This window comes from Ochotona curzoniae, unplaced genomic scaffold (assembly GCF_017591425.1).
Source record: "Ochotona curzoniae isolate NIBS_2020 unplaced genomic scaffold, NIBS_Ocur_1.0 contig_3520, whole genome shotgun sequence".
Lineage (NCBI taxonomy): Eukaryota > Metazoa > Chordata > Mammalia > Lagomorpha > Ochotonidae > Ochotona > Ochotona curzoniae.
The window spans coordinates 26,340,055-26,351,639 of record NW_024465894.1 but is presented as its reverse complement, the minus strand read 5'-3'; the positions used below and the strand labels follow the sequence as shown (position 1 = coordinate 26,351,639).

Genomic DNA, 11,585 nt, shown 5'->3' with positions numbered 1-11,585 from the left:
TGGACAGAGATTTCTCCATTGGCTGCCTCTACCTGTGAATCCTGAAATTTTCACAATCAGAGTCTAATCAGAATTTTAGAAAAATATGTGAAGAATTGTTAAGTTTTATATCCAAATCGAATGAATTATTTTGAATTATCTAATGACTTTGAATTATTCCAGGGACTTGAAAACTAGATGTAAATTGTAGCACCAGATAGTGATATTGGATCATTGAAAAGACAAAGACATTATATAACTTCTCTGAGGTCTTCTTAAACTTGAGTGCCATACAGATTATGTCAAGAGCCTTGTTAAAGTATGGGTTTTGATCCTGGTTCTGCGTGACTTTCTGGGGTTCTGCCAGCTCCCAGCAGGTGCTGTTGGGTAGCGGGGGCCTTTCTCACCTGCCTTCTTAACTGAGTTCTCGCTCATATGATTTTTGGTTGCCTTGATTGTTAACAGCCTTGTGTCGCAGTCTGCCACACCCTGAGTGGTAAATGCCCCTCTGCAGCACTGTTCTGGGTGACTGAGACAGACTACTCGTTCTAGTGGGTATTTTCAAGCTTTTCTGCCAAACTTAATTTTCCAACTAACTGCACTCTAATTTTAGAAAGAGCATTTTCACAAATGGTGCATGGTCTTCCTACAGTATTGCCTGTGCTCCCCACTTTATTGGATGGTATGTGAACCGTGTGTGTCGAACCTTTCTTAGTGATGGAGTTTGAAATCCAGAACCTTGTGACTTCATGTGTCTGTGTTGTGTTTTTCGGTTTTGTCTAAGCCAAGTGCCAGTTTTCAGTACGTCTGCTTCAGAGTTGGTTTCCCTTTCCATTCTGATTGATTACTTCACATGTGAAAAGCCTGATTGATACTACATTGTCAGAAATGCGTGTTAGTTGCAGCTAGAAGGGCTTGCCCAGTGTGGGGCTTTTGGTGGAGGAGGGGGGCAGTCAAAAAGTTGGGTGGCACTTGAGCAGGGGAAAAATCCTTTGGTTGTAGCCCAAAGGTGAGCTTGTTTATTTCTTCTTCAGGCCTTTCTGCTTGTGCTTTTCAATCTGGCTCTTCAGTGCATGCGGTCGCTCTCTAACATTGCATCTTAAAGTATATTTAGAGTATATATTTAAAAATGTCAGCCCTGTGGCTAGGAATATGATTATTATGTTAAATCAACAGCACTGGGGGTGCATTGGAAGTGGGGGTGTGTACCCCTTTTTTAAAGACCATGGTTCTCTTACACAGTATGTTTTGCAATGGCATTGCAAATGATTTTAAAGAAAATAATGATGACCCTAAAAGAAGATAGTCTTCCCTGGCTCAGTGCAGGATTTAGGGTTCTCAGAATTTAGACACTTAATTTCTGATATTGTCTTCAGTCGGTAATCGGTGATGGGCACTGCTGACTCTCCTGCTGTACCCTCACCTGGTTAGGCAGTCATGATTCAGATGGCTGTGTGCAGCAAGGTGAGCTGGGGCCCTGAGGAGAGCGTTAGGTTGGGTAGCACGGAACTGACATGGCTTGGAGCAACTCAGTAACCCAGACAGCAGATGGAATCAGTGTCTTCGCTATCCGTTTCCCCGGTAAATAAGCATGTGCAGAACAAGTAATAGGCATTTCAGGGTTTGTATGTGTGTATGTGTGAGTATTTTACTAGAGGATCTACATTTATGAAAACCGTGTAGTAGTTTGTAATCCTCTGATTTCAAAGTAAAGAGAACATGTTGACATTTTAACTAGGCAGCATCAGAGATGTATCATTTTGCATGGCCTTACTGGCTCCTCATTAGAAGTGTGGATTTTATTTTTTAAGTTTACTGCCAGACTAAATGTAGCTTTAACAGCTAAGTTGGATTTTGAAATTTGGAAAAGGCCCCCTTCTGACATATTTTTCAGTGACTTACAGCTTTTAAACACTGATTACCAAAATCTCATTTGAATGTTACTTTTTATTTACATATTCAATTTATCTTATGTTTCATTGCGGCTAAACAGTCTAGAATATTTTAATTATCAGAATGTTGTTACCTGAAACCCCTGTTAAAGGTTATTTTAGGAGCTATAAACATGGACAGGTAAACTGAAAATAGCCTCTGCTTTAGAATTTGCGTTCAGAGATTAGTATAGAAAATCTCCTCATAAGCTGTAATAAATGTTATGTATGATTTTTGTTATTAATAATTTTTTCTGGCTTATACATTGTAGGATTGTAGTTGAATGATTTTAAATTAAATGCTTTTGGGAAAAAGATTTTACTAGAAATATGCAGTAGATATCTGACCCTCCCTTTGTTAATTGATTCTGTTTGCTTAACTGAGTAAAAACTGTCCATCTACCGAAGAGAAATCTGTGGGCATAAATTCCTCCACTGCTATTTTTGACTGTGCTTCATAAGTTGTTTATCTTATTTAAATATACAGTAGACAAGAAAATGCTGCGCTGTTCCTTTAACGTCAGAACTATGCACGTTACAATAGGTGTCACTGTTTTGCTTGGTCCAATCCTGATTGGTGACTTCAGCGATTGGCTCGGAGCACTGGCTGTCTGACTCCATCTGCAGGGCTGTAATACCTACTCTCCTCCGATCCATTCACCACCACACAACTTCAGCCGGCTCAGCAGACGCGTTCGGCTCCAGCACATCTTGCTAACCTAATTCAGAAAACAAGTGCTACCGCTCAGTGCCTGTCGTCTTTGCTCAGGGTAGCATTTTCAGGTGATCTAGGAAACGGTTATTGTTATGAACAAATAAGAAAAGCAGGAATCATGATGGGGATGTATTTAACAGATCCAGCACTGGATAAAACTTAAAAGCCAGTTTCTGTTCAACATAGTGAAAAGGTCACCTTGCCTGGCTGAGAAAAGCAGCAAAATACCGGCTTGTTGGTTTGTTAACATCTTAGCTCCAGCTGGGCTCGTTTTCCTTGATGTTCGATCCAGTTTGGGATATCTGGCCATAAAGAGAGACATACTGTACTCATGGTAGATGACAAGGAAAAGAACATGAAATGTCTCACCTTCTTCTTGATGCTTCCAGAGACGGTAAAGAGCAGGTCCAAGAAAAGCTCCAAGAAAGCCAGTAGCAGCGGCAGCAGCAGCGGCAGCAGTGGCAGTGGTGGCGGCAGCAGCAGTGGCGGCAGCAGCACCAAGTTGCCCCCCGTTTGTTATGAAATAATTACATTAAAGACAAAAAAGAAGAAGAAGATGGCTGCTGATATATTCCCCCGGAAAAAACCAGCCGGCTCCAGCAGCACCACTGTCCAGCAGTACCACCAGCAGAACCTGAGCAACAACAACCTTATCCCGGCCCCGAACTGGCAAGGGCTCTATCCCACCATCAGAGAAAGGTGAGTGCCCGCCAGCCTGTCCACTGTGAAAGTGTTCCTGTGGTGAAGTTTCTGCTTTTGCAGGACCTGGAATGTATTGTTGGGCATGATTATGTTTCCTTTTTCCCACAAGTTTTATTGGTAATGGAAAACTGCCTTGTATCTTTTCCAAAACAGTACAGCTGTTCTCCTCTCAGATAAAAATATTTTTGCAAGCTGTAACATTTAAATGACAAGGATATGTTTAAGGGAAATAAAATATAGAAACCTTGTGTTTGTCCCTTAGCCTTGTGAAAAGTTTGTATAACTTTCTTTTTAAAGAAACATTAATTACTGGCCATGTGTTTGTAATGATTAAAAACAAAGTTGTTTAGTTAGAACCTTTATTTGTTTTGCCTTGAAGTTACTAAACCATTGCTTAGTTTGCAAATCTTTTGTGGGTTTTGTGAGTTGGGGAAGGGAATATTAAAATGCTGGCCTCTGTGAATTAATGCATTGCCTCTGTTTACAGAAATGCGGTGATGTTCAATAATGATTTGATGGCAGATGTACATTTTGTGGTTGGGCCACCAGGTGGGACTCAGCGGTTGCCAGGACACAAAGTAAGCAACAGCTACCTTCTGGGCTCAGTCCCAGGAGTCACAGAGGACCCTCCCTCAGGGAGCCGGGAACTTGGTGTGGGAACTCGCGTGGCTGGGGCAGACAGTGCACGTCCCCCGAGGACACAGAAAGCAGGCCCCTCCCCAAAGACTGGAGCCTGATTTGGAGGCTGTTTTTTTTTTTTTTTTCCTTTGTTTCCTTCTATCTCAAGCAAAAACAAGCCCTCTCACTGTGCAGTCATGAGAAGTTGTGACAGGTTAGGAAAGTCAGATGTTTACTCTTCTCTTGTAAGTCAGATCAGCTTGTATTCTATTTACACCGATGGGGGCTTGTACGTTAATCTCCTAAAGACTTGAGATAATTAACTGCCTAACAACTGTTTTCTGTGACTGTCTTATGCTTCCCTGGCATGATACCCTGTACCTTGGCTTTTTCAAAAGAACACATTTAGGTTTTCCCTGTCCATTTAGGTTAACCCCATTGCCTAGAGCCTGTTTTTCTGGATTGATTTGCCGAAAATGCTTTTAATTTAATGCATGAAATAAGATTTTTGTTTTTCCACAGTATGTTTTAGCTGTTGGGAGCTCTGTGTTCCATGCAATGTTTTATGGAGAACTTGCTGAGGACAAAGATGAAATCCGTATACCAGATGTCGAACCTGCTGCTTTTCTTGCTATGCTGAAGTAAGCGTTGTTCATACATTGGGAAAGAGTTTGTTTATTCTGTGCTTCGTACTTTGCTGGCTTCTCCATTAAATAATCTAACTTCTGTGTAGCAAAAAAGGAGACTCTGATGGAGAATGGGCGTGCTGCTTATCTGCTGGATGTTTTTGGAAAAAAAGGTGCAGTCCAAGAGCCTGTGGAATGGTGTGCAGGCATTCATGATCACACCTCACGTAGGCTAGGAGGCAGTGAAGGTCTAGTGATTTGAAATTTAACAACATAAAAAAAAAGCTTTCCAATGTAGGCATTATTTATTTGAAGATGTAATCTTGAAAGCAGTATGTAAAGAAATCTTCCAAAAATATGTTTTTGCTTCATAATTCTAGAAATTATATACCTTATTTAAATATCATCAGTTGGAAAGTTTGGTTTTTTTTTTCCTAAGAGTTCCTTCCTTCATGGCAAGTCCTGATTTTACAATCCTGTCTGTGTACCTGGGCGGGCATGCTTGCGCAGATTCAGATACCTTGTCAAGGATGGGAAGCATTTGCAGTTGATTGATGCTCTTTTGCAAGATATGAACAGTTTCATATGAATCTATATAGAGAACTTTAATTGCTAATACAGAACTATAAAATTATGACAAGTTAGATACTTATAAAATAATTTTGTATCTAGTAGGTCTTCTGCAGACCCCAGTATATGTGAGCTAGCTAAACTAGATTAGTTTCTTTACCATGTACTGGGACTAAAAAGTGTAATAGTTTACCATGATTAAAGTAATTTTTAATTTTTATGACTTTTAAAATTCTTATTCTAACAGAGTATTTCAGCTTTGAAATTACCTGCTAATATTATTTTGCTGGAATAAATAATACGTTTAAGAAAAGAGTTATTTCATGGGTCAGAAAAGTTGGCTAATAGTCCCTCAGATGGTTACAATGGTGACATGTGTTTTTTGCAAGCATACTGAAAATATGTATTATGCTTAGTTCTAGAACTTCACGTTCTTTTTTTTAATTCACTAATTTATAGAAAATGTATTTCATAAATTTTGTTGATAGGATTTGCATGAATACCATGTTTTTATCCCTCCCCGTTCAAAGTATTCATTCTTTAGAATGCAGTTCTGAAATCTGATCTGTGTGATTAGAACTTTCACAGTGAAAAGCAGGAAAATTAAAGGCAGTGAACCTGATTAGTAGCAAAACATACATGAATCCCCCAGTTTGAGCCATTGGGAACTGTTAGAAGCTGGTGCGCAGGACGCATTCTAGCTGACCTTTGATGCCAGCTCCACGAAGCTGGTGTTGTCTGGTAGTGAGGAGGATTTGGCTTCACTGCCATCAAGTGGAGTGTTGTGTCAGTCCAGAGACGCACATAATTGGGAAGCATGCGTACGAACAGCAGAGAAGTACCTCTCACCTAAGTCACTTGTTTCATCATTTGACAAGTATCTTTTCTCACAGATGTGTGGCCTAGAACATAGATGCATACAGCTTTTTATTATATGCGCAATCCCTGTAAAGTGGTAAGAATTAGAAATGCCATTTGCTGTCATACCTTAGTAAGGAGAGTGGTGATCATGTTTCCTCCCTTCTACATCATGGTGAGTCACTAATAGGAAAAGGGGCTACAGGATGTGAGCTGCCAAGTGCTGGTGCTCTTGCTCCGCCCCTGAACTGCAACTGTATTGTTACGCTGCCCTGCTGGAGAGAGGGGAGCAAGGCACACCCCATTGGTGATCATAGCCATTTTTTGCATGCTGAGAAAGTTTTGAATTTTCTTACTGAAGCTGTTTTTAATTTCTTAAGTGTGTTTCACTAAAGCATTATTTAGGAAACAAAAGAAACTCAGAAAGCTAGAAAAATTTAAAGTTGTTACCAGTATTTTTCATCCTTATGTAATTCTCACTGACTATTTCTTTGTCAACCATAGTAACGTAAGGGAATTAGATGAGATCTTGCTTTATGGGTCGTTTTAGGAGAGCATCCTGGTTCCTGGAACACCAGGAACACCAGGAAGTATCTTCTCTCCTACAATAGGAGCACTTCATGGAAGCGCAGAAATAAATATTACATGTTTTAGCTTCCCTGTTCTGCTTTTATTATTTTTTTTCCTGTTTGAGTGGGAGAGGGCTTTCTCACTAGTTACTGCTGAGTCGTTCCAAAAGTACCTGCAGCAGACTGCCCTGGGCTGGCCTTAGGCCAGGAGCTGTGTGCTCAGTGCAGTATCCCCTGCGGATAGCAGGAGCCCAACGACTTGGGCTGTCAGTGCTGCCCCTCAGGAGTGGGTTAGCACCCCGTGGCTTCTTCCGCACAGGACTGGCAGCCTGAACAGCCTAGCCTGCTTATGCAGTCTGCTAACATTACAGTATTCATGCTTTTTACCTGAATTTTCATAAACATATTTACGGTAGAAGCTACACAAACTGCTGTTTCAGCACAGTTCTTTGATTACATAGAATATATGTAACAGAATTTTGTAATTTCTTTCCTAATGATGATCTCAATATGTAATGCTTTCCATCTTTAGTCAGAAGCTAGAATGTAGCACAATAGTTAATGTCTTTAATTATAGGAACTAGGAGTTGAAATATGAATAATTTATGACTGTGTTTCTTTAGTTTCTAAAGTAGTAACTGTCACGTAGGATGATATTCTTGTACGCAGTTGGGAGTAGTTGTTTTGCTTCTTGCTGAAGATGCCTCTTTGACAAAAATCATTCGTGTGTTGCGGATTTTCTTCCAGATATATCTATTGTGATGAGATTGACTTGGCTGCTGACACAGTCCTGGCCACTCTTTACGCTGCCAAAAAGTACATCGTCCCTCACCTTGCCAGAGCCTGCGTTAATTTCCTGGAGACCAGCCTGAGCGCCAAGAACGCCTGTGTGCTCCTGTCCCAGAGCTGCCTGTTCGAAGAGCCAGACCTGACACAGCGCTGCTGGGAGGTGATCGACGCCCAGGCCGAGTTAGCCCTCAAGTCCGAGGGCTTCTGCGATATCGACTTCCAGACTCTGGAAAGTATTCTCCGCAGGGAGACTCTGAATGCCAAAGAAATCGTGGTGTTTGAGGCAGCTCTCAACTGGGCTGAAGTCGAATGCCAGCGGCAAGATCTAGCCTTGAGCATTGAGAATAAACGCAAAGTCCTGGGAAAGGCACTTTACCTGATCCGCATCCCCACAATGGCCCTTGATGACTTTGCCAACGGTGCTGCACAGTCCGGAGTATTAACTCTCAATGAGACTAACGACATCTTCCTCTGGTACACCGCAGCCAAAAAGCCCGAGCTGCAGTTTGTGAGTAAAGCCCGCAAGGGCCTTGTTCCCCAGCGCTGTCACCGATTCCAGTCCTGTGCCTATCGGAGCAACCAGTGGCGCTACCGGGGCCGCTGTGACAGTATCCAGTTTGCGGTTGACAAGAGAGTGTTCATCGCTGGCTTTGGGCTGTACGGCTCCAGCTGTGGCTCTGCGGAATACAGTGCCAAGATTGAACTCAAGCGGCAGGGCGTGGTCCTGGGGCAGAACTTGAGCAAGTACTTCTCAGATGGCTCCAGCAACACCTTCCCTGTGTGGTTTGAATACCCAGTGCAGATTGAGCCAGACACCTTCTACACAGCCAGTGTGATCCTCGATGGCAATGAACTCAGCTACTTCGGACAGGAGGGCATGACGGAAGTGCAGTGTGGCAAAGTGACTGTCCAATTCCAGTGCTCCTCGGACAGCACTAATGGCACTGGGGTACAGGGAGGCCAGATCCCTGAACTTATATTCTATGCTTGAAAACTCCCTTCCTGAAGCAGTGTGAGCTAGAGGTGCGCGTTTGGCCCCTGCTTGCTTGACGCTCGTTAGCTCCTGTGCAAATGTATGATCAGCGCTGGTGATTCGCAGTGAATGGAGCAGTAGAAAGCTTTTGATTTCTTTCAACCTTTCAATTATGTACAAGCAAAGATGCACAGCCGCATTCCGCTTTTACCTAGATGCTTCACGGAGCCGAGTCGCTTAGGCCATGTAGTTTTAGAGCTGTACCACTGGGGGGATGTTGTGCTTGCTCCTAAATGCCCCACTGGCCTCCCAGATTTGCCTCTCTGAAGACAGTTTGGGATCACCTGGGATTTCCTTTCAGGTTTTCTTTGATGAATAGGAAAGAGCGGAAATAATGACATATAGAGTTATTTTAAAGCAGACTCCTTCCCCTCCAGAAAAAACAAACACAAAAAAACATACAAACCTCAGTGTACAGTTACGAAAGTTTTCCTTTGTATTAAGTTGCAGTTTAGAAAGTTGATAGTCGTCATGTTTGGCTCTTATTTTTCTCCTTTTAAATTTGTTACTTCTGGGTCTTGTTTTTTTTTTTTTTTTTTTTTAATCCTAAATTCATAGAATTGTCCATTTTAAACACTTCAAAGGAAAATAAAGAATTTGAGGCCATGACCTCTATTCCGAGCAGAATTAGCCTTCATTTAGAAGAAAAAAAATATTTAAGTACATGCTTGTTTTAGAAGCAACTAAATTCTACGTTTATCAATAGACGTTGCACACCTGATAATTTAAGCTGAAACTAAAGACAAATCCTAAAAATGTCTCATACTGCAGATAATTTAATTAATGGCACATTAGCATAACAGTTTGAACAAAACCAAACTCTCTTTCTCACCACCTAGCTTTTAATCCTCACTGTTTGCTTGTTTTTATAAATTGCACTGTATAAAATTCTCATTCCCTTTTCCCATTCCAAGAGGACCAAACATGACTTCACAGGGATGGAGCCGCACTTAGTTTTGTAGCACTATATGTAAATGTGATGATACTTTTACTTTTTTTTTATCTGAAATACTCTTTACCCAATCTTCTTTGTATGCCATCTTTTTCGTTAATTATAATTCCGTACTGTTTCTGGACTGCTAGAATATGGCCTGTGGCCGTCCTAAAGTGCCAATATATGCCTGCAGGGTTTTTGAAAAAATGGTCTAGAGTGACACACTTGATGATCACTAATATTCATTGCATCAGCATCACAGTCCAGCTCCCTTGCTTGTCCACAGTTCATGCCAACAAAGAACGGAAAATTCACTGCAAAGCTCTCCTTCAGAGATGACTGGCGTTCCGCTAGTGCCTGTAGCACTGGAGTGTTGAGTGTTTTCACCTCCAGTGCAAGTATCCACGTGTTTCTGGGCAACTGTTGTGCTCAGTGTCATCCTGAGATGGCGTCCCCCGCCGCCCAGAGTGTGGTCTCTGGCCACCTCCTTCTCCTGCTCTGCAAAGCCTCAGCTGGCTGGGCTGGAGCCAGGGGCTAGTCAAGGGTTGTGCGTGTGTGTGTGCAGGCACACTCGCACGCATGCAAGTGCGGTTGCCAACTCAGGATCTGTGTCCTCCCTGCCTGGCTGGTGAGAGGTGGGACAGAAAGAGTTCCCCCCTTCTGGCCTGAGCAAGGCCCACGAGGGACTGCCCTGGTTTACCGTGTTTCCAGGCCCCATCGCCCCATGGGTGGGGGCCTGTCGCCTTTGGAGGAGAACACTGGATTAGGAGAAATGTTGCCTTCACTTTTGCCATTACCTGTGTCTGTCAGCCTCTGTTGGCATAGATCAGAAGCTGTTCTGGTGACTGGGGAAGATCACTCCCAGGGTAACTTTCAGACAGTCTCAAACAGCCATTTCCTATTAGGGAAATTGCAGGTAGTAGTTTTGGCAAAGCGTTGATGGAAACAAAGAAAAGGTACATTTTCAATGGAAAAAAAAACACACTTGTACAAAGGATTTTATTTTTAAGTCATATTGAAATATTTCAGTACCTTGTAGCTACCAAGCACATTGGTAGATCTGATTAGAAGGCACTGATTAGAAGCCAGAGGAGAAGGGAGTTTTTCCATTCATTCATTCATCCTGACTGTTGAGGTGGGTGTGATTGCTGGCCTTAGTGTGAACATCTTTCGTTTGCTGACACACACTGTCAGTGCTCCTGTTAGATGCCCTCCACGTGCCTAAGAAACTGCTGGGTGAAAGCCACCTGAGACCTGTACACTGGGTATACAAGATCCTAATGTGTGTTCTATTCGTCACTGTTACTTTAAAAAAAAATGACATATCCACTGTCTGCATGGCTTTGGCCAAGAGCTGTGGGTAAAATTGGAAAATAATATTTAGGTGGAGAAAAAAAATATTTAAAGCCCTATCCTCCTTTGCGTGTTTTTCAACAAATGGAATGAAGGCTAATCTATTTGCTTTATTTTCTTTGGTAATCCTGACTTTTGTAGCTTTTACAGCAAGAAACCATTGTTCTGAAGAAGCAGGCAACTCTTAACGTATAAACACACAAGTTTATTAAACAGTATGCTGTAGATGCTTCCCCCACTGTGTCTGGCAGTCTTTGTTGTTGTTAATACTGGGGATCAAGGGGCTAGGCTAGCAGTTCTGATGTACCATTCTTTAAGCATATTTTAAAATAGTATTTAAGTAAATGGTCTAATTTCTACATAATGATTGCACTGAACTGTCTTTTGTTTTTTTATGGTGTTTAAGCTCAGCTAATTCAAGACACTGTAGCCATCAGCGTGCTTGAATTTAGTAGCTTTTACAGCATTATTTATGAAGGAAAAAATATAAATATGAAGTACCTCATGTTGAATGTTATTGTACTGTATTTTTAATGTAACAGTGCAGATCTTGTTAGACACATGAATGTGTATACTCATGTTAAATGCAAATAAAACAAAACTGGTTCATAGACTTGTTTTAGTGTTTTTGTGACTGCCTTGACATGGGAAAAAGCTAGTGTTGATGTTTTGGTGCCACTACTTTTTAGAGAGAGAGTTTAGTAACACCCTTTTTTCCTCCTTTTGTGTATTCAGATATCTTTGATCCTAATGAAGTTAAAAAAAAAGTTGGGGTTGATAAGGAAAAGAACAATGAATATGTTAATCAGTTGCATTGTTCAGAGCCTAACTGTTACATTAATGAGAGCGTGAATGGATGCATTTGTATTCCTGTTAGGGAATGTGTGGTTTGGCTGGCATTCTGAAGC

At 41.7% G+C, this 11,585-nt stretch overlaps 1 protein-coding gene across 2 annotated transcripts; it reads left to right on the top strand.

Moving 5' to 3' along the window:
- Positions 1–2,562: 2,562 nt before the first annotated feature.
- Positions 2,563–11,284, top strand: BTBD3 (BTB domain containing 3). Of its 2 annotated transcripts, XM_040980961.1 has the most exons (4): positions 2,563–3,324; positions 3,815–3,905; positions 4,468–4,586; positions 7,316–11,284. In XM_040980961.1, exons 1-4 carry the CDS (start codon positions 2,957–2,959, stop codon positions 8,346–8,348), a joined length of 1,611 nt encoding a protein of 536 aa, XP_040836895.1. In that variant the 5' UTR covers positions 2,563–2,956; the 3' UTR covers positions 8,349–11,284. The 2 variants fall into 2 exon arrangements, with proteins under 2 accessions (XP_040836895.1, XP_040836896.1); XM_040980962.1 differs by lacking the exon at positions 3,815–3,905 and having other exon boundaries at positions 3,220–3,324.
- Positions 11,285–11,585: the final 301 nt, after the last annotated feature.

What these genes read in the sequence shown, in the direction of transcription:
- BTBD3 (XM_040980961.1), top strand. Translation starts at nt 2,957, where the DNA reads ATGGTAGATGACAAGGAAAAGAACATGAAATGTCTCACCTTCTTCTTG. An exon ending in TATCCCACCATCAGAGAAAG is followed by an intron (nt 3,325 to 3,814) that starts GTGAGTGCCCGC and finishes CTCTGTTTACAG; the next exon opens with AAATGCGGTGATGTTCAATA. An exon ending in GCTTTTCTTGCTATGCTGAA is followed by an intron (nt 4,587 to 7,315) that starts GTAAGCGTTGTT and finishes ATTTTCTTCCAG; the next exon opens with ATATATCTATTGTGATGAGA.